The sequence below is a fragment of the Balaenoptera borealis genome, assembly GCF_965194805.1.
Source record: "Balaenoptera borealis genome assembly, chromosome: 15".
Classification (NCBI taxonomy): Eukaryota; Metazoa; Chordata; class Mammalia; order Artiodactyla; family Balaenopteridae; genus Balaenoptera; species Balaenoptera borealis.
In genome coordinates, this window is record NC_138871.1 from 44,739,087 (window position 1) to 44,767,035 (window position 27,949).

The 27,949-nt window shown below is 37.9% G+C and overlaps 1 protein-coding gene across 4 annotated transcripts in view; it reads left to right on the top strand.

The window, feature by feature from the left end:
* Positions 1–27,949, top strand: part of EFEMP1 (EGF containing fibulin extracellular matrix protein 1) — a 68,410-nt gene that overhangs the window by 24,402 nt on the left and 16,059 nt on the right. For all 4 annotated transcript variants that reach the window (XM_082358168.1, XM_082358170.1, XM_082358171.1 and 1 more), the window contains one exon: positions 27,190–27,312. In XM_082358168.1, the coding sequence (XP_082214294.1) occupies positions 27,190–27,312 (123 nt within the window). The remainder of the gene's footprint in view (positions 1–27,189; positions 27,313–27,949) is intronic.

Sequence of the window (27,949 nt, forward strand, 5' to 3'; positions counted from 1 at the left end):
CGTGAACTTTTGTCCTAGACGTCTGTAATATTTGTGTGTTTGTTAGGGAATCATGGAAAATGTTCTCCATCTCTCTCATAGAAATCTCTGTTCTGTTTCAGTCACATTTTTCTTCCTGCAGCCTATTCAAAAGCCTGCTTCCTAGTCATCATTTTTGTGTTTAAATATGTTTACATCTTTTGCCTCAAAATTCTACTGGGAGATGTGCTAAATGTAACCTAAGGTTACAATAAATAAGTTGTGTAGGACCTAAAAATTCAGAGGCCATAAAATCCAACATGAATTTTCTTCGGTTCTGAGGAGCAGTTATCATGATAAGGGGCAGAATAGTGATTTGTTTTTCAACAAGGAGGCAGTAATGAAGTAGAATAGCACTCTAAGGGAAAGGGAAAAGAGAAAGGATATATGAGCAAAAGTAGAAAATCACCGTGAGGGTGGAAACCAAGAAATTGAACAACTAATAAAAACAGATGGTGACATGTAGGGAGCTCCACCAGCCACATCCAATCTCCCCAAAAGAATATTCTGATGGCCCGACTGTGACTTAACCAGAGGGAAAGAATAGAGAAAAGGCTAATGCAGCTGTTAAAAGGAATAACCAAGATCCAAAGCGAAGGGTTTTTTTTTTCCTTAAAGAAAATGGGAACGGACCAAATGTTCTTAAATTGCTTTTTAAAGTACATAATACAGCTCTGTATAGAGAGCAGTACATTTTCTCCTAGGTTCACTCTCCCCCAGAATTAGCTTCCAGATTTTCTCAGGTGTCTCTGATGCCAATAATAAAAACCTCTGTGGGCCTGTTGACTGGGTAGTAGGATAAATGGGTGCCTCAGCAGCCAGGTAGAAGCCAGCCTCTGACCTCGGGCCTGGAGCATCCCCGGGAGGCTGGGCTAATTCATGAAGCAGGCAGTGAGAGCTGGGGCAGCCCTCGGGGGGCTCCTGGTCAGATCTGGTTCCCTTTACCATGATGTACAGAGGAGAAAAAAAAAGCATTATGCTCATAAGATTCCCTCATATTCAGCCATCCATTTACTAATACATTCTCTTGACATAAGTAGCCTCACTAAATTCCTCTTTCCTCATCACTGACTCTAAAATGACAGTTTAAGGATTATCCTTTCTGCCACTTACCGTGAAACACAGCTCCAGATCAGTTTGTTGTAGATTTCTGAGCTTAACCACATAGCTCACAACTGAGTGGATAATCAATCATTCTGTGACTAAATCCATCTGGAACAAATTTGAAGCAGTGGCCATGTAGGTTTCTTTTGGAAAAAAAAAAAAAAAATTAAACTGAAACCAGAGTTGATCTTTTCAAAGGTTCAGAAAAACAAATACATATATAACTTAGCAATGACTTTTCCCCCCGGAACTCGTGCATGCTCTCTTAGTAAGACTTGTTTTGTCCTGGACCCATTTTGCATTTCATTTAATCTGTGAAAGAAGTGGTCCTCAAATGCTTTGGAGGAGAGTCCACTTCCCTGAGAATGAGGTCACGATCCCTCCTTGGATAGAAGGAAAGGGGGACATTGTGTGCACAGGTTGTCACCATAACTTCATGCTGATCTTAAATTCCTAAACACACAGGACTCAACAGAGTCCTGTGGAACTAAAAGAGCCCATTTCTGGCTATTCTTGCTGGACCCCCTACTTTTTTGCCATGTAGACATTAAAGGATAATTTAAGTATCAAGAGCCTTGGCTTTTAAGAATTCTACCATTCTTTTCCTCAGTAGACTCCAAATTGTTTGTATAAATTTAGGACATATTTTTCCATGTATACCCTGAAATCTGTACCATTCACGCATTCATTTGTTCAATTTTCAGTCACTTTTTCATCAATTCATGCATCAATGCATTCAGTTAATATGTGTTCAAACTGTACTAGATGCCTAGACACACCACCTTTTTTTTTTAAACATCTTTATTGAAGTATTACTGCTTTACAATGGTGTATTAGTTTCTGCTTTATAACAAAGTGAATCAGCTATATATATACATATATCCCCATATCTCCTCCCTCTTGCGTCTCCCTACATCCCTCCTTATCCCACCCCTCTAGGACGTCACAAAGCACCAAGCTGATCTCCCTGTGCTATGCAGCTGCTTCCCACTAGCTATCTATCTTACATTTGGTAGTGTATATATGTCAATGCCACTCTCTCACTTCGTCCCAGCTTACCCTTCCCCCTCCCTGTATCCTCAAGTCCATTCTCTACGTCTGCGTGTTTGTTCCTGTCCTGCCCCTAGGTTCTTCAGAACCTTTTTTTTTTTTTTTTTAGATTCCATATACATGTGTTAGCATACGGTGTTCATTTTTCTCTTTCTGACTTACTTCACTCTGTATGACAGACTCTAGGTGCACCCACCTCGCTACAAATAACTCAATTTTGTTTCTTTTTATGGCTGAGTAATATTCCATTGTATATATGTGCACATCTTCTTTATCCATTCATCTGTCGATGGACACTTAGGTTGCTTCCATGCCCTGGCTATTGTAAATAGAGCTGCAATGAACATTGTGGTAAATGACTCTTTTTGAATTATGGTTTTCTCAGGGCATATGCCCAGTAGTGGGATTGCTGGGTCATATGGTAGTTCTATATTTAATTTTTTAAGGAACCTCCATGCTGTTCTCCATAGTGGCTGTATCAATTTACATTCCCACCAACAGTGCAAGAGGGTTAACTTTTCTCCACACCCTCTCCAGCATTTATTGTTTGTAGATTTTTTGATGATGGCCATTCTAACTGAAGTGAAGTGATACCTCACTGTAGTTTTGATTTGCATTTCTCTAATGATTAGTGATGCTGAGCATCCTTTAATGTGTTTGTTAGCAATCTGTACATCTTCTTTGGAGAAATGTCTATTTAAGCCTTCTGCCCATTTTTGGATTGGGTTGTTTGTTTCTTTGATATTGAGCTGCATGAGCTGCTTGTAAATTTTGGAGATTAATCCTTTGTCACTTGCTTTGTTTGCAAATATTTTCTCCCATTCTGAGGGTTGTCTTTTCATCTTGTTTATGGTTTCGTTTGCTGTACAAAAGCTTTTAAGTTTCATTAGGTCCCATTTGTTTATTTTTGTTTTTATTTCCATTTCTCTAGGAGGTGGGTCAAAAAGGATCTTGCTGTGATATATGTCATAGAGTGTTCTGCCTATGTTTTCCTCTAAGAGTTGAATAGTGTCTGGCCTTACATTTAGGTCTTTAATCCATTTTGAGTTTATTTTTGTGTACGGTGTTAGGGAGTGTTCTAATTTCATTCATCTACGTGTAGCTGTCCAGTTTTCTAGCACCACTTATTGAAGAGGCTGTTTTTTCTCCACTGTACACTCTTGCCTCCTTTATCAAAAATAAGGTGACCATATGTGCGTGGGATTATCTTTGGGCTTTCTATCCTGTTCCATTGATCTATATTTCTGTTTTTGTGCCAGTATCATACTGTCTTGATTACTGTAGCTTTGTAGCATACTCTGAAGTCAGGGAGCCTGATTCCTCCAGCTCCGTTTTTCTTTCTCAAGATTGCTTTGGCTATTCGGGGTCTTTTGTGTTTCCATACAAATTGTGAAATTTTTTGTTCTAGTTCTGTGAAAAATGCCATTGGTAGTTTGATAGAGATTGCATGGAATCTGTAGATTGCTTTGGGTAGTATAGTCATTTTCACAATGTTGATTCTTCCAATGCAAGAACATGGTCTATCTCTCCATCTGTTTGTATCATCTTTAATTTATTTCATCAGTGTCTTCTAATTTTCTGCATACAGGTCTTTTGTCTCCTTAGGTAGGTTTATTCCGAGGTATTTTATTCTTTTTGTTGCAATGGTAAATGGGAGTGTTTCCTTAATTTCTCTTTCAGATTTTTCATCATTAGTGTATAGGAATGCAAGAGATTTCTGTGCATTAATTTTGTGTCCTGCTACTTTACCAAATTCATTGATTAGTTCTAGTAGTTTTCTGGTAGCATCTTTAGGATTATCTGTGTATAGTATCATGTCATCTGCAAACAGTGACAGTTTTACTTCTTCTTTTCCTATTTGGATTCCTTTTATTTCTTTGTCTTCTCTGATTGCTGTGGCTAAAACTTCCAAAACTATGTTGAATAATAGTGGTGAGAGTGGACAACCTTGTCTTGTTCCTGATCTTAGAGGAAATGGTTTCAGTTTTTCACCATTAAGAACGATGTTGGCTGTGGGTTTGTCATATATGGCCTTTATTATGTTGAGGTGAGTTCCCTCTATGTGTACATTCTGGAGAGTTTTTATCAACAATGGGTGTTGCATTTTGTCAAAAGCTTTTTCTGCATCTATTGAGATGATCATATGGTTTTTATCCTTTGATTTGTTAATATGGTATATCACATTGATTGATTTGTGTATATTGAAGAATCCTTGCATTCCTGGGATAAACCCCACTTGATCATGGTGTATGATCCTTTTAATGTGCTGTTGGATTCTGTTTGCTAGTATTTTGTTGAGGATTTTTGCATCTATTTTCATCAGTGATATTGGCCTGTAGTTTTCCTTCTTTGTGACATTTTTGTCTGGTTTTGGTATCAGGGTGATGGTGGCCTCGTAGAATGAGTTTGGGAGTGGTCCTCCCTCTGCTATATTTTGGAAGAGTTTGAGAAGGATAGGTGTTAGCTCTTCTCTGAATGTTTGATAGAATTCTCCTGTGAAGCCATCTGGTCCTGGGCTTTTGTTTGTTGGAAGATTTTTAATCACAGTCTCAATTTCAGTGCTTGTGATTGGTCTGTTTATACTTTCTATGTCTTCCTGGTTCAGTCTCAGAAGGTTGTGCTTTTCTAAGAATTTGTCCATTTCTTCCAGGTTGTCCATTTTATTGGCATAGAGTTGCTTGTAGTAATCTCTCACGATCCTTTGTATTTCTGCAGTGTCAGTTGTAACTTCTCCTTTTTCATTTCTAATTCTATTGATTTGACTCCTTTTTTTCTTGATGAGTCTGGCTAATGGTTTATCAATTTTGTTTATCTTCTCAAAGAACCAGCTTTTAGTTTTATTGATCTTTGCTACTGTTTCCTTCATTTCTTTTTCATTTATTTCTGATCTGATCTTTATGATTTCTTTCCTTTGGCTAACTTTGGGTTTTTTTTGGTTCTTCTTTCTCTAATTGCTTTAGGTGTAAGGTTAGGATGTTTATTTGAGATTTTTCTTGTTTCTTGAGGTAAGATTGTATTGCAATAAACTTCCATCTTAGAACTGCTTTTGCTGCATCCCATAGGTTTTGAGTCATCGTGTTTTCATTGTCATTTGTTTCTAGGTATTTTTTGATTTCCTCTTTGATTTCATCAGTGATCTCTTGGTTATTTAGTAGTGTATTGTTTAGCCTCCATGTGTTTGTATTTTTTACAGATTTTTTCCTGTAATTGATATCTAGTCTCATAGCGTTGTAGTCAGAAAACATACTTGATACGATTTCAATTTTCTTAAATTTACCAAGGCTTGATTTGTGACCCAAGATATGATCTATTCTGGAGAATGTTCCATGAACACTTGAGAAGAAAGTGTATTCTGTTGTTTTTGGATGGAATGTCCTATAAATATCAATTAAGTCCATCTTCTTTAATGTATCATTTAATGCTTGTGTTTCCTTACTTATTTTCATTTTGGATGATCTGTCCATTGGTGAAAGTGGGGTGTTAATTTCCCCTACTCTGATTGTGTTACTGTCGATTTCCCCTTTTATGGCTGTCATCATTTGCCTTATGTATTGAGGTGCTCCTATGTTGGGTGCATAAATAGTTACAATTGTTATATCTTCTTCTTGGATTGATCCCTTGATCATTATGTAGTGTCCTTCTTTGTCCTTGTAATAGTCTTTGTTTTAAAGTCTATTTTGTCTGATATGAGAATTGCTACTCCAGCTTTCTTTTGATTTCCATGTGCACGGAATATCTTTTTCCATCCCCTCACTTTCAGTCTGTATGTATCCCTAGGTCTTAAGTAGGTCTCTTGTAGACAGCATATGTATGGGTCTTGTTTTTGTATGCATTCAGCCAGTCTATGTCTTTTGGTGGGAGCATTTAATCCATTTACATTTAAGGTAGTTATCGATATGTATGTTCCTATTACCATTTTCTTAATTGTTTTGGGTTTGTTATTGTAAGTCTTTTCCTTCTCTTGTGTTTCCTGCCTAGAGAAGTTCCTTTAGCATTTGTTGTAAAGCTGGTTTGGTGGTGCTGAATTCTCTTAGCTTTTGCTTGTCTGTAAAGGTTTTAATTTCTCCATCGAATCTGAGTGAGATCCTTGCTCGGTAGAGTAATCTTGGTCGTAGGTTTTTCCCTTTCATCACTTTAAATATGTCCTGCCACTCCCTTCTGGCTTGCAGAGTTTCTTCTGAAAGATCTGCTGTTAACTTTATGGGGATTCACTTGTATGTTATTTGTTCTTTTTCCCTTGCTGCTTTTAATTTCTTTTCTTTGTATTTAATTTTTGATAGTTTGATTAATATGTATCTTGGCGTGTTTCTCCTTGGATTTATCCTGAATGAGACGCTCTGCACTTCTGGGACTTCATTGACTATTTCTTTTCCCATATTAGGAAAGTTTTCAACTATAATCTCTTCAAATATTTTCTCAGTCCCTTTCTTTTTCTCTTCTTCTGGGACCCCTATAATTCAAATGTTGGTGAGTTTAATGTTGTCCCAGAGGTCTCTAAGACTGTCCTCAATTCTTTTCATTCTTTTTTCTTTATTCTACTCTGCCGTAGTTATTTCCACTGTTTTATCTTCCAGGTCACTTATCCGTTCTTCTGCCTCAGTTATTCTGCTATTGATTCCTTCTAGAGAATTTTAAATTTCATTTATTGTGTTGTTCATCATTGTTTGTTTGCTCTTTAGTTCTTCTAGGTCCTTGTTAAATGTTTCTTGTATTTTCTTCATTCTATTTCCAAGATTTTGGATCATCTTTACTATCATTACTCTGAATTCTCTTTCAGGTAGACTGCCTATTTCCTCTTCATTTGCTTGGTCTGTTGGGTTTTTACCTTGCTCCTTCATCTGCTGTGTGTTTCACTGTCTTTTCATTTTGCTTAACTTACTGTGTTTGGGGTCTCCTTTTTGCAGGCTGCAGGTTCGTAGTTCCCGTTGTTTTTGGTGTCTGCTCCCAGTGGCTAAGGTTGTTCAGTGGGTTGTGTAGGCTTCCTGGTGGAGGGGCATGGTGCCTGTGTTCTATTGGATGAGGCGGGTCTTGTCTTTCTGTTGGGCAGGACCGTATCCAGTGGTGTGTTTTGGGGTGTCTGTGACCTGATTATGATTTTAGGCAGTCTCTCTGCTAATGGGTGGCGTTGTGTTCCTGTCTTGCTAGTTGTTTGGCATAGGGTGTCCAGCACTGTAGCTTTGCTGGTCGTTGAGTGGAGCTGGGTCTTAACGTTGAGATGGAGATCTCTGGGAGAGCTTTGCCATTTGATATTATGTGGAGCCAGGAGGTCTGTGGTGTACCAAGGTCCTGAACTCAGCTCTCCCACCTCAGAGGCACAGGCTTGACACCTGGCTGGAGCCCCAAGACCCTGTCAGCCACATGGCTCAGAAGAAAAGGGAGAAAAAAAGAAAGAAAGAAAATAGAAAATAAAACACAATAAAGTTATTAAAATAAAAAATTTTTTAAATTATTAAAAATTAAAAAAATTAAATAGTAATAAAAAAAGAAAGAAAGAAAGAAGAGAGCAACCATACCAAAAAACAAATCCAACGATGATAACAAGCAGTAAAAACTATACTAAAAAAATAAAGACCAAAAAAATGGACAAACAGAACCCTAGGACAAATGGTTAAAGCAAAGCTATACAGAGAAAGTCACACAATGAAGCATGCACATATGCACTCACATAAAGAGAAAAAGGAAAAAATATATTTATGTCTATATATAAAAAAAAAGGAAGAGAGCAACCAAATCAATAGACAAATCTACCAATCATAATAAACTCTAAATACTAAACTAAGATAAACATAAAACCGGAAACAAATTTTAGATGCAGCAAGCAAACCCCAAGTCTACAGTTGCTCCCAAGTCCACTGCCCCAGTTTTGGGATGATTCATTTTCTATTCAGGTATTCCACAGCTGCAGGGCACATCACGTTGATTTTGGAGATTTAATCTGCTGCTCCTGAGGCTGCTGGGGAAAATTTCCCTTTCTCTTCTTTGTTTGCACAGCTCCTGGGCTTTAGCTTTGGATTTGGCCCTGCCTCTGCGTGTAGGTCGCCTGAGGGTGTCTGTTCTTCTCTCAGACAGGACAGAGTTAAAGTAGCAGCTGATTCGGGGGCTCTGGCTCACTGAGGCCGGGGGAGGGAGGGGTATGGAATGCAGGGCAAGCCTGCAGCGGCAGAGGCCGGTGTGACGTTGCGATAGCCTGAGGTGCGCTGTGTGTTCTCCCGGGAAAGTTGTCCCTGGATGACGGGACCCTGGCAGTGGCGGGCTGCACAGGCTCCCGGGAGGGGAGGTGTGGGTAGTGACCTGTGTTTGCACACAAGCTTCTTGGTGGCTGCAGCAGCAGCCTTAGCATTTCATGCCCGTTTCTGGGGTCCGCGCTGATAGCCACGGCTCACGCCCGTCTCTGGAGCTCGTTTAGGCGGTGCTCTGAATCCCCTCTCCTCGTGCACCCCGAAACAATGGTCTCTTGCCTCTTAGGCAGGCCCAGACCTTTTCCCAGACTACCTCCCAGCTAGCTGTGGTGCACTAGCCCCTTCAGGCTGTGTTCACGCAGCCAACCCCAGTCCTCTCCCTGGGATCCGACCTCCGAAGCCCGAGCCTCAGTTCTCAGCCCCCGCCCGCCCCGGCGGGTGAGCAAACAAGCCTCTCAGGCTGGTAAGTGCTGGTCGGCACTGATCCTCTGTGCGGGAACCTCTCTGCTTTGCCCTCTGCAGCCCTGTGGCTGCGCTCTCCTCCGTGGCTCCGAAGCTTCCCCCTCCACCACCCGCAGTCTCCATCCGCGAAGGGGCTTCCTAGTGTGTGGAAACCTTTCCTCCTTCACAGCTCCCTCCCAGAGGTGCAGGTCCCATCCCTATTCTTTTGTCTCTGTTTTTTCTTTTTTCCTTTGCCCTGCCCAGGTACGTGGGGAGTTCCTTGCCTTTTGGGAAGTCTGAGTTCTTCTGCCAGCGTTCAGGAGGTGTTCTGTAGGAGCTGTTCCACATGTAGATGTATTTCTGATGTATTTGTGGGGAGGAAGGTGATCTCCACATCTTACTCCTCCGCCATCTTGAAGGTCTCCCCACACCACCTTTCTTGCAAGGACGTTTCAGTCTATCTGAAGGGATTAGATAAGGTCAGATTTTTAAAAATTAAATAATACATAGAGAGAACAGATTGGTGGTTGCCAGAGGTGGGGGGTGGGGGGTGGGCAAAATGAGTGAAGGGAATCAAAGGTACAAACTCTCAGTTATAAAATAAATAAGTCATGGGGATATAACATACAGCATGGCAACTATAGTTAATAACACTGTAGTGTATATTTGAAAGTTGCTAAGAGAGTAGACCTTAAAAGTTCTCATCACAAGAAAAAAAATTCTGTAACAATGTATGGTGATGGACATTAACTAGATTTATTGTGGTGATCATTTCACAATATCCACAAATATCAAATTGTTAGGTTGTACGCCTGAAACTAATATGATGTTGTATGTCAATTATACATCAGTTTTAAAAAGAAAAGAAAAGTAACCAACACAAATAATTCAACTCAACAATTCAAGTCAACAAAACCCTCGTTGAGGGCCTCAGTCCCCATGTAGTCAATGGTAGTTATGGTTACCAAGAAGCACAGGAGGGGTCCAAAGGAGGGATTGGTTGCTGCAACCAAGGGCCAGTTAGGGCTTTGTGGAGGGAGCAGATGTGATATGGGTCATGAAGGATGAACTGGATGTTAATAAACCTGAGAAGAGAAAGGCAGGCTTTGCTGGGTGGACACCCTGTATACAGAGTAATGGGTTTGGGGTGAGGGAAAGAGGGACTACTATAGGGGAAGCAGGAAACAGGATAGAAAAGTCATTGGAGGAAATTTATGTAGAACCCTGAATTCTTGTTAAGCCATTTAGATTTAGTACTGTCAAAATTAGTGAAAGATTTTGAGCAAGGAGTGACCTAATAAAAATGCTACCTCCAGATAGTTGTAGGATAAGGAGGAAAAATAAGCATACGCATATTGTTAAATGTATTAAATCACCCTAATAGGACTTGGGTGGGGGACTGGGACAGAGAGGGCGTATGTCAGTCTGATTGACTGAAAATTGAGTAAGTTTCTCAAGAAAGAATGGTACTAACTTTCAAATTAGTACATATAGCAACAATGCTAATAAGAGGTATAAAAAGGTAGTTTAATCCATAAGGACTATTTTCAGAATCATAATAATAATTTAATAATTTGTTTAAAACTATTTCTAACAGACACATTCATTATTTTTGTATGCAAGTGCTTCTCCTGAGTCAAATGATGATTCTAAACAAGTTCCACTCCAAGTAGGGTCAACAGTTTATGATATTGTTTAGCAATACATTTATTCATAGGTATTACAAAGGTAAACATCAAACTTGTAAATTAATAACATTTTGGTGTAATTTCATCTTCTGCACCCAGTGAAATAACCAATAAGGAACTAAGTAAGCCCTTAAATGATCTTCTGGACAATCATCCTTTCTGCTTCATGCCCACATCCATTAAACAGTAGAACGTTCATTAGTCATAATGTATGACGGAAGGAATATGGAGCAAGTCTCTAACCATAAACTGTGTCTAAACATAGACCTTTAACAGTTTCTCTTATTTTAACATGTTTAAGTCTGTGACACTGCAATATGCAATGAATACAACCTAAGCAGAGTCATGCCTTAGTTAAAATAAGGTTTTGCAATTACAGAAAATTACAGCAAGAGGCAATTATCCATAGGCCCACTCTCCCCTGTGAGTTTCCTACCATCCATTTTGCAAATAAGCATGAACTAAGGGAGTAATCTGGTTATAAATAGAGGAGAGCAACAAGTTCTCCTGATATGTCTAGGGGAAATGCATTATCCAGTTAAAAATTATCTTTGTTTAAAAATAAGAATTTGAATGGAATACAAAAAGGGGAACAGCAGTTTTGGAGTGGGGGTGAGACTAGACTGCTAAGCTAATAAAGCAAGAACTTAAGAACATAAGAATATATAGTTTAGCCTATGGAATAATCCAAAGGAATTTTAACTAGACTTAGAGATCACTTCACTAAGTCTTGATACTGTTTGGTTTGGGAGGCGGGGGGACATTGTTTTGTTTTGTCTTCGCTTTTGTTTTTTTGAAGACCTACCCAGAGCAAGAATTTTGCAAAGGCAAAACACCTGGTTTGTTCATTTATTGATCTATTTAAGTGTCCATTCTGGAACACTTCATAAACAATAGTCAGGCCTATACTTTTCTTCTCAAGAGTGGGGTCTGCTGGAGATGATGTGTTAGTTGTCTAGATTTGCTTTTTAATTTTATGTTGGATTTGGGAATAATAAGATGCGGGGGAAACATTTTAACAATTGCTCTGTTACTTACAGTTTGGGAGATAGCACAAGACCACAGAGGTATCCTGTAGCTGGATCCCTAAACATAATTTCAGTGTGAGATTATTCAACAAGCCTGAGTAGAGTAACTACTGTGTGCAAAGCACAGTAGGTGTTGAGAATACAAGGATGAAAGCTTATGGTGCCTGCCCACAAAGAGCTCACAGTCTGAGCAAGTAGACAGTAACAGCAATGTGAAATTTTGAGTCCCGTTTCAGAAACTTCCCAGAGAAGGTACTACCAGGCGTCAGTCTTGGGAAGTTGTGGGAATTAGCCCTTAATGAACTGGGGGGAGGAAAGGAGGGAAAGAGAAAGAGTGTTCTAGGCAGAGGGAACAGTATTTGCTAAGGTCGTTAAGTAGAATACAGAAGAAACAAGTGTTCTGTACAATTCAGTGAGCAATACAAGATGACAGGTTAAAGTCAAATAATGAAGGGCCTTGCATGTCATGTTAAAAAGTTTGGATACCATCCTGAAGTTAATGGGAAGTGGCATAATCAGCTTTGCTTACAGAAGAGGTAAACACATCATTTGCTTTTAAAACTTATTTCTGAGTTCTAAATTTGTTAACCCAAAAAGATAATTTTATTGTAGTTAATTAGGACTGGTTTTATTCTTCATTTATACCAGTGCTACAAAGGCAAATTAAGTATGAATTTCATTATAAAAATAGCACAGTTCTGTTCGTAAGTTTAAATCTTTATCAAACATAACACAGTGGGGAAAATACCTTAGCTCAAGGAAAAGCTTATATAAAGTCAAAACCAGCCTTAAAATTCCACTCGGCATGTAGTCATTTTTCCAGGCCATTACGATTTTATCCACACAGAATATAACTGTATACTCTTAAAGGATTTTTACTACTTGAGATTTGTTCCATCTTAAAATTTGTACTAAAACTTACTGGAAAACTAGTTTGAAAATAAAATTGTAACTCAGCCTTTGCAGAAGCTACAAGAGGTTCTACACATTTCCTTTATTTGGCATAGCATCCCCTAGTCTTGTAAAAAAATTGTTGTATTGACAATATAATTGTAGAAATACTATGGAAGCATTGAGTGTTATTTATCTTAAGTGTTTTGCCACTTTATAATATAATAGTGCTAGAATTTACACATCAAATCTAATGGGGAGCTCAACTGGTACCTTTAACAAATAGAGGCTATAAAATTATATAGGCCACTGATGTGTGCCTAGGGATATTCAGCTGCTGGTTTCCTAGTGGAGGATGCCAGAATTCAGTGGTTGGAGAAAAACTTGTTTAGGACCCTAAGCCACACAGAGTGCCAGAGGCACCCCTTCAACCTTAAGGTGAGTCTAGTTAAGGAGAAGAGGGGTGGGATAGCTGTCCAAGATCTCTCCAAGGCAGTTGATTTTCCACAGATAACAAGTATGCTGCTGTTCCTCTTACTTAGCAAGGATAATCTGTAGATACAGCAGTCCCAGAGGTCAGTTGGACAAGCTGCTTTCTGCAGTCATCTTACCTTGGCCAAAGGAACCCGGGAAAAGAAACTTAAACAAGGTGGATGTGAGCTGGACCTAGAAGGGGAATCTATCCTGTTAAGGTAGAAGTGTTGGAGAGACTTATGGTCAAAGGCAGACAAGTGGCAACATGTTTGCACATGGCAGTATATTGCCTGGCTGATATGGAGGGCCATACAAGATGGCACTGATGAAAGGACTAGTTTTTAGATGAAACTACCTGTTATATTGCAGTGAGGTTCATCCAATTATACAGGACCTTCTGCATTTTACTGACATCTATGTGAGTAGTCACAGGATTAGGTGGCTGGTGTTGGGGTTCTGGGGGCCTGTATAGCAGCCCACCTCCCTGAGGAGATGAAGATGGTGGGGACAGCCTGCTGAGCTCCTGAGGGGTGCAGTGGAGAGTCACAGCACTGGGCTAGGGAAACAGCACTCACAAACCATTGCTGAAGCAGCAGTGCCCAAGGCCTGCACACCAGTAGGAGATGGTCCTCACATTACCTTGGATGTGGCAGCAGTCAGAATTCTCAAGGTAAAAGAATGGTCTGCCCAACTGAGGTGAAACTGAGAAAGGGCAAATGCAAAAGCAAATACTGAAATAGGAAGAAGGAATCAGAAATGCAGGATGGAAAAAGGTGGGATAATAAGACAACAGAGAAGGAAGTCAGCCCTGTCACCTGCTAATTTGTCACACTGCCACCGTAAGCATAGTGTTTTTCCTCAAGCTTTAAATTCTTTAATTTTTCCTATTAATTTTCTCTGTTTTACCTTTAATATGAGAATAAGAATCTATCATATATACATATATAATTTTTGTAAGGCCATAATGAAAGCATTTGGAGGTCATTTGGTTTCCAAAGAAACTAAAATTAATTTTCCAAAGAAAATTTTTCTAATATGCCATGAGTTTTTACTATATTACTAGCATAGCTTTTAACAAACAAAAATTGGCTCCAGATCAAATCCTCCTGTGTGATATGATTGAATGGATGCTTCATCAACTACAAATGATATAGATCACTATTATGTTTAGTGGAGACTCCTCAGACCTGCTCATTTGACTCATTTACATGCAGTTTTTCCCACTACGTTTGAAAATATTCCCCATCTGTTCTCTAGTTCTGATTTATAATTTCATCACTGTCTTGAAAGATGATGACCATAATATCCTTGACATAGTCAATATAATAAATAAAAATTGCTTCTGAAATTTACATTTTCACAGCTTTTTCATAGCTAGAACTTGTTCACACAAAAGTTCTCAGAGTTACACATAGGTTCTAATTAGAGCTCTAGTTAAAGCTATGTTTGCTAAGTAGTCTTCATAAGCATTAACATTCCATTTCTGTGGCTGGGTCCTATTGCCACAAACTGTCCTTTCATATCACAAAATATTATAAAATGCAAAAGGTTCTAGATTCTTTTTGTTTTGCCAGATCACATTTGTGTGAATGTTTGCAATTTCCCTAATGAGAAATAACTTTAAGAAAGAAAGGCTGATTTTGCCTGTTCTTGCATCCATTCATCTGGAATATGTCAAAGCAAGGGAAGTCATTCGATGCTATGGTTGTTCCTCCTGATTGGATTTCAGTGTCACATTCAAAATACGACACTGAGCAAAGAAACCAAGATAGGATGTGTAATTACATGCAAGGACATAGAAAACTATATTAAAAAGCCCTGCCTTTCTGCAGTTTTCTTGCTTCCTTCCACTTGTCTATAACAGAAGTACCACCCTTACGTATAGCAACTTCACAGTTTTGTTAAATACAATTTATTGAGCCCTAGTGTCAACCAGGTACCATTTGGGGTGTGTATTACTTCAGTTAGTCCTCACAAGAACATTAAGAAATGCATATTATCCCTACTTGACAGACATGGCAGTGAGACTTGGAAAGGTTAAGTGACTTTCTCCCGACACATACCAACGCTGTTGCTTGGGTTTGAACTGAGACTTATTTGACTCTAAAACTCATGATCTTACCCACTCTTCTGTCTCAATCGTATTTCATATCTTTCTGTCAGGGAGTTGTATAAGAAAAAAATTTATTCTGTGGTTCTCAGACTTTCTAAAAAGGTCAAGTCTTCCCGTAAACTCTAATTCTTGGTATAATAAACTCTTGGTATAATAAGGCTAGAAAAAAAGCTAGCACAAGCAACTAAAGAAGTAAACAACCACAAATAAAATAATTTAGAACTTAAAAATACTATGCAGTGAGAAAATAGTATGGTTGTTCTAATTCTGAAAGCCATGGAAAGAGACCTGTAGTTGAAGGTCACTGATAGGACCTCCTTACACCTACCTGGCAGCTTCACAGTCATCCATATTGACCACATATGTGCCTGAAGCCAAAGGTTTTCATTTAAAGGTTTCCACAAACAAATTATTACATTTCTAGGGAGAAATAATTCTAGGCTAATTTTAAATTAACAATATGAATTGCTCAATTTTTCCATTTTCTTCTAAAATGAAAACTTGGAATATGATGGACTCTATGGATGTGCTCCACGCAGTAACCATTTTAAGTGTATATAACAGATCTAAGAACACAGACTTTTTTTTAATCTGTTTATTCATGCCAAGAAATTCTCTTAAAGACTGCCTTAGTTTGGCATCTACCTTTAACACATCAACTACATAACTGGCACACGTCCATCTCCCTTTGTACTCTACAGACAGAAACCATGTATGGGGCATGTTTCCCCACAAGATTTTTTTCAGAGTTTATGCTGCCAAACAAGCATTAAGCTACTCTAAATTCCGGGCAAGTATGTAACTTTACAGGTACACAGTACTGCACTAAAACATTGAAGAGAACTTTCTATTCATCCCACTCTGCTAACAGAGCCATTCAATCCTGTCCAGAAAGATGAGTCCATTTTAAACCCTCCTTTGATTCTACAGATTAGGAGGAGGGAGAAGTTACTGCTGAAAAATGAAAAAGAAGGGAAGAAGAAATGGTCATGGCCCCCAAGAAGCAAGAGCATGTTTTTCAGGTTTCCCAGGTTCCAACATTTTGTGTTAGAGAGGGCAGAAGAGATAAGAGCTGGAAAATGAATCCTTTTCACAACAGCATTCAGGATTTCAGCAAAGTGAGTTTTAATTTCAGATTTTTTAATCTGAAAGAGATTTCAGAGAATATATAGTCCAAATGTATTTTTGCTTCTAATAGAACTGTAAGGTAAAATGCCCCAAACTCATTTAAAAGTCCAAAGACTATTTTATATGCTAGCTTGAGAATTCTTTAGCATCAAAACTCACCAGGTCATAGTTTTAGGAAACAGTATTTTCTTTTGTCCCCTATTGCCTTTAGGTACTCCTCAAACTAATACTCAGGAGTTTTTTGAATGCTATTTCTTCACATCACTGAAAGTGTTTTAACACAGGGGCTGGGGGATATCCCACAGCCTGTGTATGTCAAACACAATTTATCAGCAAATTAAATTCAAGTATGCATGATAATTCATGAATAATTTGAGGGAAATGGTAACTATAGTATCAATTTGGAACAAAACCAAAAAGTCAAATCTCACTTGGTTTAATGGCATATGAAACACTTGGGCACAAGCTGATAGTTGCTTGCATTTAACATTTTGAACACCAAATAATCTTATGCCTTAATATGATGAAGCCTGCAGAGTCCCCCTTCCTGAAAAATTCTTAATACTTACAAGGAATAATAAGTCTAGGATTTCTTAACTACCTCCTTGCTCAAGGAAGAGAGAGAGAATAAATAACCACTTAGGATGAGATCTTTCCTTGTTATACTTTATCATAGAGTGAGTTTTTCATATGTTAGCGGAAAAATTATAAAAGTATAAAAGTAAGCATCACAATATATATTGTATATATACAAAGATATATGTATGTACACCATATGTCAAAGAGAGAAAGTATAGATATTCAATCTTGTTGAATCCTCACAACTTTCTATATTGGGGTGGATGCAGCATCTATTTTTCAATGTTTTTTAATCAAGTTTTCAAACTTGAAGTTGAAGGTATGACACAGATTCAGCAACTGTTAACATTCTGCCATATTTGCATGCCGTGCTTTAGCACCATCTTTAAACACAGGTAACTGGTCAAATCCCTACCCCACCCCCCCACTACTGGGACTCACGTTGCACCATTTGCATATTTCCAATGATAGGAACCTCATTATCTCCTAATATATTAAAATGTCCAATGACCACAACATTTTTTCTTTCACTGAACTAAAATCTGCCTTTCTTAGATTTTTACCTGCTTATTCTAGTTCTGTTCTTTGGAAAGACATGGTCAAGATCTTTTCCTTCTTCTCTAAACAGCCTTACAAAATCCTCAAGTCCACTCTCACAACAGACTAGCTCAGATACAAATCTCATCTTGTAAGTTGAGTACAGTCAGCGGGGTTGGGGGAAAGATAGGATGATGTAAGGAGAGGAGGGACTATAGGCCTTCTTAAGGGTTGGCCTTTTTTCCCACAGGTTTTGATACATAACATTTTCATTTTCATTCAGTTTAAAATAGTCCTAAATTTCAATTTTGTTATCTTCTTTAAATCATGAGTTCTTTTGAAGTGTATTTCTTCTTTTCCAAAAGAGAGGGATTTTTTAGTTTTGTCATCATTGTTGTTGCTGTTTCTATCTTATTTGCATTGTAGTTAGAGAACAAAATCTGTATATTGCAATTTTTGAAGTTTATTTAGACTTGTCTTAAGACCAGAATATAGTCATTTTATTTTAATATTTCCTCAATACTTGAAAAGGTTATGTGTTCTGTACAGTGTTCTGTGTATGTAAGTTCAAAGTTTTTAATCATGTTATTCATATTTTCTATTCATTTCTGAAAATGTGTGCTTATTCTTTTAGTTACTGAGAGAGATATGTTAAAATCTCTTACTGTGTTTATTCATTTTTCCCTTTAGTTTTATCCATTTTTGTTCTATCTATATTGAGGCTATGTGATTAAATGAAGTTAAATTTAAAATTTCTACATTTTCCTGGTGAACTAAACTTTTATCATTACACAGTACTACTTTTTATTCTTTGTAATCTTTTTTCCCTTAAAGTCAACTTTGATATTGCAAAGCTAACTTTCTTTTGGTTAGTGTTTGCATAGCATATTTTCCATCTTTTTTCTTTAATCTACCTGTGTCCTTATATTTAACTCATTTCTCTTGAAATATTTGGGTTTTGATTTTGTAATCAACCTGGGAATTTTTAGTTTTTATAAGAGCATTTAATTCACTTACCTTTAATGTAACTATTGATATGTTTAGGTTTAAACTACCATTTTACTATTTGCCTTTTTTTTTTCATTCTGCACATTTTAGTTTCTTTTTCTTTCCTTTCTTGCTTTCTGTCTAAAATGATGGACTGTTTTGTATTATTCCATTCTCCCCTGTATTAGATTTGCAGTTTTATACTCTTTGCTATTCTTTTAGTGTTTTCCCTAGGGAATACTTTAACATGTACCCTTGACTTATCAAAGTCCAAAATAAATTGGTAGTTTTACCTCTTCCCAGACTATAGAAGGACCTTAAAAAACTTAAACTCCATTTACCTTCCTGCCAACCCATGTGCTTTATTCCCATGTATTTTAATTCTAATTTTTTGTAAATCACAAAAGACCTTACATTTTTGTTTCATATAGTTGGTGTTCATTAAGATTTACCCACATATTTATCCTTTCATTGCTTTTCATTTTGCTGGAATTTTGAAACAGAAAGAGACAAGAAAAAGGAATTTAGTACAAATTTGATGAGTCACACCCCTCACTCCCTTCATACTACCTATCCATTTGGAATTCAGAAAAATATAAGGGCCCTGAGGCATATGGGGAAACATTGTGCAGAAACCTCATAAGTACGATGTAATGAAATGGGCAGGAAAATACACACAAGAATGTAACATGCTCTGAAGGCAAGAGGCACAAAGATACACTTTATTTTCAAAGTCTTAGGCAGTTAATGATTTGGAGATGTATTGCCAAGTTATACTCAGCAAATTTAGTAGTATGCCTCAATTTAATGGGCACAAAAGCTGTTTATTGTTGAATGAACAACAAGTATAATGTTAATTGGTCTCATACAATTAGGAGGTCACCAAGCCATGCTTGTTATAATTGGCATTGCCATAGCCAGGGGCTTATGTGACCTCAAGTGATGATTGGCCTGATGGAGTAAGCCAGGAATGTGTGTGCTTTGGGCTAGAGAGACTGACTAATCTGACTGTAAGGCCTCAAGGAGGGGGACAAGGAATCAAGCCACAGTGCTCATGGAGGGCATGGAGGACTCAGTTGAATGTACTCAGTCTCCATCCAGTTCATCACTCTCCAGGGGTTTGATCTGGAGCTGGGGATAGGAGGGAGGTGGGAGGGGCAAGGTGAAGCAGTGGAGCACCAGGAAAACACAATTGAAATATCAATGCAGAGGCATCCCCTAATAAGATGGGATCATAATTCCTCTGAAGGCCATCCAGTTTGAAGTAGATTCCCAGCTTGTATGGGATGGGCTTGAACTTTCACACAGTCTTTAATTCCTGGTACTCAGCCATCCTAGAGCAAAGACTAATGGTGCTGCTTGTTTCAAAACACAGTTTTACCTCCACAAGGTTGTAGATTGATGATTGATTGTAATATCATTCCAAATACCAGGGTCATCTTTTCCCAAACATTTTTTAATGGATAATTAAGTTTAAGAAGAAAAAAGGGAGTTTACCTGGGTATGACATATTCTCAGAGATGCCAGAGAACACTCCTGACAATTAACAATCATTTATCAGTAGAAAATGTCTTTCCCTTAAGGTTCTGAAAGCAATAAGCTTCACTTTGACAGTGTGCAAAAAGAGGGGAAGAATGAGGATTAAGGTCTTTGCGTCCTTGCTTTTCTCTGTCTTAGCCTATGATTGGTCCATTTGGTTTGTGTGTAGTACAGAGGAGTCACGAGTTGATCGCTCATGTTCACCAGTTGGTTTTCTCCCCCACATTCATGAATATTTAATATGAATTCATGAGGTTAGACATGAACTGTATGTCTAACCTCATCCAATCATCTTGCAAATGAACACCACTAGCCACAGAGGAGACTAGGTGAGAGAGGGTCGATTTGCAGTACAAATCCATCATCACTGCTGGTGAAGCAACTCCAAGTACATGTAGCACGATTTTTCCACATGGAAACACAGTGCAATGCCAAGGACTTCCAGAACACTTGATTCACCACTCTCTAAAACAAAGAAATTAACTATCAGGGAGGCTGATATTTGTTGATTTGGGTGATATTTTTGTTTATCATTTAAAGCACACCAAACTATTAACAATCTGTTTTGCCAGAACAGATAAGAATTTAGAACCATAAATCTACTGCTGGCCATCAACGAAGTCAGTCCTCTTTTGTTACTTAATATCAGTATTTATTTTCTCCGCTAGAACTGCTTAGCTTGGGTGAATTCTAGCTGATAATTTCAGAAGGGTGAAAAGCTAACTAGAACTGGGCATTTTGCCCAGATAAATCTGATTCCAGTACTATGAAAGAAGCAGCAAGGGAAATAGAAAATCTTTGACAAAAATTGTTGATAATTGGCTAAGGATTGGGGAGGGAAACAGAAGATTTGGAGAGCTATGAAAGTTATTCTAATGTAGAAGAAAGATGCAAGGGAGGAACCAACGCCCTAAAGATTAACAACCTTCTCCTTAAATCTAAGAAAAATTATATATTTATATAATATATATAAGAAATTTATATACATATATGACTACAATAAAACTTCTGCTATCCCGAACTCTTAAGAAATAAGCCTTTCTAGAAACCTAAATTGCAGAAGCAAAATAGAAATCTTAAGTTTGAATCTCTGCTCTGTGTGACCTTGGGCAGGTCACTCATCAACCTACATTTCAGTGGCAACTCCTGCCTCATCCAAAAATTATGGATAATGAAACCATTATTCCACAGGGATGTTACTAGGATTAAATCAGAGGCTTGTAGATCTAATTTCCTAACCAAATAATAGATGTTTAAATACTGTTAAATATTTGCCTATTTTTATGCCAGTTAATTTTAGAATTTTAACAAATTTGTATGTGAAGTTATATAAAATATTACACACCTTCTCCTTAATCAGATTTCAATCAACATAATTTAATGTCTTGATTACTCAGGTTATCATTATTAATAGCCATTAATGGATGAGGCAGCAATAAAATAGCAATGCCTCAGCACTTGTTGAAATAGTTGCTACCTTCCAGGATTATACTGAAAAATAGGATTAATATCCAAAATAACTGTAAAATCTTCACCCAATGAGTCCATTTTATTCAAAAAGTTTCATAGATGAAGTAGAAAGAGTACTTTGCTGGGAACTAATTTATTGTCCTGTCACTAGAGAAAGGAAGAAAGGAAGAGAGAGGGAAAGAAGGAAGGAAGGAAGGAAGGAAGGTAGGAGGGAGGGAGGGAGGGAAGGAAGGAAGGAAAGGAAGGAAAGAAGAAAGAAAGAGGGAGGGAGGGAGGAAGAAAGGAAGGAAGAGAGAGAGGAAGAAAAAAAAAAAAGAAAGAAGCCAGGAGTAAAGTAGCTCATCCTTATAGCAAACATGAATCTTGACCTTTTTTTTCCTATTTTACTCCATTTATGAGATTAAAGTATGGTTGGGGAAGACATAAAATAAGGTTTTAGGTCCACACAGATCAAGAAATAGCAGCAATTTGAACTTAACCACTACCTTTTCTTTACCATCAAATAATATTTACAAAGCATGCACAGTGTCCCACTCAGAACTAGTCAAGATATGGTTATTTTACTCTAAGCATTTACGGTCTGGAAATAAAAAGATTTATTTTGAAAATTCTGAACTTTTTAAAATCTGTGCATTATCATTAAGGATAGACAGTCTATTTTACAGATGGAGAAACAGAAAGAAAAAGAATTGATGCCATGCCCCTAGATCACAGAGGCAGTGACAGAATAAAAATAATTATTTTTATTTTTATTATTCTTATTTCAGGAATAATATTCCTATTTCAGTGCATTATCATCAAACACACCATCTGGTCAATGATGGCTTATTCCAAAGTAGTTCTGAATTATTCCCTAAATGTAAAGCAGCACAAATTAGAAAAGTTTAAGTGGTAATCTAAAGCATTTAAGGTACACAAAGTCTTTGCCCAGGAAAACACAGTGAAGTGACTCCATGTCGTGGTAAGTTATCAAATTATGGAAAGAACATTGCAGAGATTAAAATGTTGCATAAGAGAGAGAAAGCAGCATGAGTCAGGGGTTTGGGAAATATGAGTCAGACTGAAGGGCAGGAGCCAAAAACATAGAGAATGTGGGCCTAAGCAGGGACTTAATGGACACGACAGAGATGTGGACACAGTTGCCTCCATTAACTTTGAGAGAAAACCAAACATGCAGTTCCATAGACTGGGGATCATTGTGATAAAGAGGCTAGCAGTGAGAGCTGAGCGAAGATCAGCTGGATTATTTAATGCAATGAGGATGCCAAAGTCAGCAAGAGAGGGACCTACAATAGTATAAATCACTAGAAGGGAGAGTGTGGGCACATTTTTGAAAAATGAGGAAATCACCAAATATTGCCATTAGCTATTCTTAATGCATTAGAATGATGAAATGTGAGTTGATTTACGTGTTGTGATATTTTAGGAAGCACATTCTATTATTTTGTACTTTGGTAATGTTTCCATTAGGCTATGTCTACATAGTTCAGAGCTGCTTCCTGTGGTGTGCAATCCAAACTCTAATCGCACCTTTAAGGCCTTGAATTTTGCTTATGACTTGAGCTACCATTTTATGAGCGCCTTCAACCAGGCACTGCAACAGACTCCTCACACACAGCACCTCCAGCCTTGCTAACTCCAGCTGTCTGCCATTCTTCTCATGCAAACTGCTTTTGTCTTATCAGCTTTTTCTAATGTGATCTCCCTTCTGCCTAGAAATAGCCTCCTATTTCTGCCAATCCATGTACCTTACCTTCTTCAAAATGCAGCTCAAAATTCACCTCCTCAGGCCAGCCTTCCACCTCTGATGCTGCCATCTTCCTAGCTTTGCACTTCTCCACTCCATTGCTTTACAGTCATTTCCATTTACTGACATCTTGCTGTGTTTCTTACGTCTTGCCTGTTACTCTGCCTTGTAAATGTTTAGTTCCATGAGATAAAACACTGATCCTACTTTCTTTAAACTCTAGGCATCAGTTCTTAGCAAACAATTTTGATTCATTCATCCATTTATTGAACAAATATGTTTTGAAAACCCACCCTGTTTCTTGTACTCTGCAAGGTGCTAGGAATACAGAAAAAAGTAATACATAGACCCTGTCCTCAAAGAGCTTGGGTTCAGGGCCCAGGGAATGTGTTAACTGTCTGCCTAAAGAACCTAGTGAGCTTAACTGTCAAGGATAACTTACAGATAGTTTAAAAACAAAACAAAAACTCCTCTCCCCAGAGTACTGTTTCCTAGATTATCAGGAAAACCATAGCTGATGTGAGTAGTTTCCATTATGAATAAAGAATTGCTTTTGCTAATACAGGTATTCCCACCACAGAGGACTTTCATAAACATACCTGGGAGAGCCAGGTCTTCTGGTGCATCTGCACAGAGATAGATATTCTGCTTTGAGTTTCTAACATAGTAGTATATTTTAGTGATTTTCTTATTACATGATATTTAAGATATAGAAATGCATACAAGTAGAAAAGATAAGCATAAAAGAGTTTAACAATGTAGGGCTTCCCTGGTGGCGCAGTGGTTGAGAATCTGCCTGCCAATGCAGGGGACACGGGTTCGAGCCCTGGTCTGGGAAGATCCCACATGCCACGGAACAACTAGGCCCGTGAGCCACCAATTACGGAGCCTGCGCGTCTGGAGCCTATGCTCCGCAGCAAGAGAGGCCGCGATAGTGAGAGGCGCGGCGCGCGCACCGCGATGAAGAGTGGCCCCCGCTTGCCACAACTAGAGAAAGCCCTCGCACAGAAACGAAGACCCAACACAGCCATAAATTAATTAATTAATTAATTTTTTTAAAAAAAGAGTTTAACAATGTAAAACAGTTCTTACATGATTTTGTATAGATGTGTGAATAAACAATAACAGGATCTCAAAGTACAACTTCCAAATTAATAAAACCGTGTTATTTAAATAAACCAATAAATTGATGGTATAATTGAAGATAGTTCAAAGAAATCCAGTCTATCTACACATCCTTCAGCATTAGATAACCTGCTAAGAGCAAAGAGGATAAATATTCTAAACTCGAATCGGAAAAGCCATAAATGAAAATGTAGTCTGTTCGTTTACTAGCAGATCCAGCTCAAGGTATAAGATGAAGCATCCATTCAACTCCTTTGGAATAATTTCTTGAAGGGGATTTCATGCAACTGTGTTTTATTGAATTTCAGGGAGGTTTCCCATCTGAAAGAATTAAAACTAAAAGTGAATCCAAGTAAGTAGAAAGTGTATTTAAAAATACTACCACTCAGGGACTTCCCTGGTGGTCCAGTGGTAAAGAATCCACCTTCCAATGCAGGGGACACGGGTTAGATCCCTGGTCGGGGAACTAAGATCTCACATGCTGCAGGGCAACTAAGCCCGCGTGCCACAACTATTGAGCTCGCGCAGCTCAACTAGAGAGGCCGCGTGCCGCAAACTGCAGAGCCCATGCACCCTGGAGCCTGCGTGCCACAGGTAGAGAAGAGAAAACCCATACACCGCAACTAGAGAGAAGCCCGAGCACCACAACAAAAGATCCTGTGTGCCGCAACTAAGACCCAATGGGGCCAATAAATAAAATAATTTTTTTGTAAAAAAAGCTTATTCTATAAAATAAATAAATAAAATAAAATACCACCATTCAATCCTAGGTGAGGTGAGTCCTGTTGCAGTTTTGTTTGTTATTGATAGAGAAAGGAGAAGAATATAGCGGCAGTAGAGACAGTGGTATTTTATTTGGTTTTTTGTTTTTTTATTAAATTACTTTAACTCACCTAATAGTTTTATTAAATAATCCTTCTTAGAAGGTAAGCAGACCTGGTTCTTAAAAAGGAATAAGTCCAGGGATCATGGCTTTTATGTTTGAAATCTATTTAATGATATATTAATTCCACTGGAAATGTTAGCCTATTAATCAAAGAGAGAACTAAACGACAAAAAAAAAAAAAAAATAGGAAGGAAATCACATCAGGAATGCGATGGGGTGGAGGCAGTTTGCAGAGGGATGTCTCAGAAAGAAAAGCCACAGTCACTGGTGAAGCCTCCTTTAGAAAATGTAGCAGCCAGCCTGAGCCCTTGATCTTCTGCCAGCATGTACCGAGGAAACTTGCCACATCTAAATCTCACATTGCCGTATCTCTCAGGGCTATTATCACTGCAAATGCTGGCAAATGTTCTTGACATAAAACAATATGAACTCTGCTGTCATTTCTGCATTAGCGGGTCATAAAGCTCTGAAGAAACCCCAGTAGACATGTTTTCATCAAGTGCATACGAGAAAATAATAAAAGACACAAAAAGAGCAGATAATTTCAAAGCAAGATTGCTGTATCTCTGCATAGTACCTGAAAAGGACAGAGTTGTAATCACCGATTTGAAAATAATAGTAATAATAATAAAAAATTTCAAAACAAAAATAAAAAACAATAACAAAAAATTCGCCAAAACTTTAAAACCAGATAATAAGAATTATGTAAGTAGATGCTTTTATAGGTTATTATCCAATAAACAGCCATACATCCCTCGAGTATTCTTTATCTCCCCTCCCTCCTTCTTTTGGAGAGAATCTCTTATCATTTCCACACCTAGCTAACTAAAGCCGATATCTGAGGACAACTCTCTTATAACCTGAGCTTCCTACATTATCACACTGGGTGTAATATTACTGGGTGTAATAATGTGCATTTATGTGCACAGTGCAGCAGTTATGTTTGAAAATAAAGAAAGATGAAAGGCAACACACCAGGGGCTACTCTCTGAGCTTCTTAAAGGGAAGGCAGGATTTAAGGAATAAATTCTAATTACCGATGATTCATTTTTGGTACTGATTTTTGCCCCACTATTTCTTCCAAAGCACCACCATGGGTCTGCCACAGTGATCATCTAAACACCCCTAAACCTTTCTCAGTTTTTATGCAAAATTTGTCATCTGGGAATTACAAATTTTAGATATTTTTTAATGAAGCTTAGAGTCTTCAGTTGTTGAAGAATGCCAAAATTTTATAATCCTTTCATCTGTGCTATTTAACCTCATAATATGAGAGATTTGATGAATGAAAAGGTGATGTGGATAAGGCAAAATTATATTTCACTTATAAATTACTGTAATATGAGAGACACACACAAGTGCCCATCATATTTTGATCTCAAAGAAATTTGTTATAACAAGTTCATATTATGACTGAATATTTTTTACTTTTCTGGAACTATAATCTACTTACTCCTTAAGGTACATTTAGTAAACTATTCCAAGAAGTGAAATGCTTTGGGAAAATATGTATTTTAAACTACACCAACCTATCTCTCCTAGAGGAATGTTATTAAATTGAATCCTTTTTATTTTGAAATTTGCAATGAAAAGTTTATACATTTATGTTGTGCTAAAGTTTACCAAAAAAAAAAAACCAGAAATAGAGAATGCATAATATTAAAGTTTGATTTTTACCTAGTTATTGGGCAGATTTTTAGAGATTAGTTACTAGAAATTATTTCAAATGTCATACATTGGATACATTGGGTGGAAAAGCAAGTATCATACAATTTATTTACATTTTAAAACACAAAAAACAATACTGTATACTCTAATGGGTGCATAACTGTATAATAAAAGTATAAAAAAATCTCAGGGAAGGATTCACACCTACCAGGATGGTAATAGGTGGGTGGGTAAAGGGATGAGGATGGAGTAAGGCTTTAGGTACATCTCCAGTGTTTCACTTCTTAACAAAACAAAGTGAGCTGAGGCACGCATGGCAGAATGTTAGCATTTGTTAAATCTAAGTGGTACACACTGACATCTATGAAATTACTTTCTGAACACTTGAAATAATGTACCATTTTAAGCATTTCCAATATAACAGTATTACAGAGTAAAAACTTGGTTTCTTTAAGAAAAGTATGATGGCAAAATGGAGGAACTATCAACATCTTTACAACCGACTCAAACTATTTTTGTGCTGCATGTCTTTAACAGACATAGATGAGTGCACTGCAGGGACACACAACTGTAGAGCCGACCAAGTGTGCATCAATCTACGAGGTTCCTTCACCTGTCAGTGCCCTCCTGGGTACCAGAAGCGAGGAGAGCAGTGTGTAGGTAAGTACAAGAGTGCACTAAGCCAAGTCCTGTCTGGAGCATCTTAACTGTTTAAACCTCAGTCCTTTAAAACAAAGCACTCATCTTTATTTGGAGAATGATAGTGCTTATTTTTTCATTGACTACCAATCCATTTTCCACATTAAGAAAAAAACTAGCCTTAAAGGTTGAGCATATTCTGGGTATCAAAGTGTTGGTTACATGTTAGACTAAGCAAAAGCAGAAATTTGGGGTGTGAATGAGACCACAAAAGCAACCGGGAAAATCATTTTAAATTAGTTATTTGGTACCCTAGCACTAAAACACTGGTGCTATGGGCTTCATTCACTGGTTGTAGCATAGCATAGCTTATAGGGCAAATGGTGAGGTTCAAGTCCCAGCTCTACCCCTAACTCACTTTGAGACCTTGGGCAAGTTACTTAAATACTCTGTGTCTCACTCTTTTCCTTTGTACTATGGAGATAATACCAGCCCCTATCTCAGGAGCTCATGTGCAGGAGTGCTTAGAATGGCTCCTGGTCCTGGCTTGTATAGCTGTGTGCCATCATTATGTAATGAGTTAACAGACTCGTACTAAACATTCTTTATGTGGCAAGTGGGTGCAGTGTTAGGGATGCAACACATGTGCCCTCCTTGA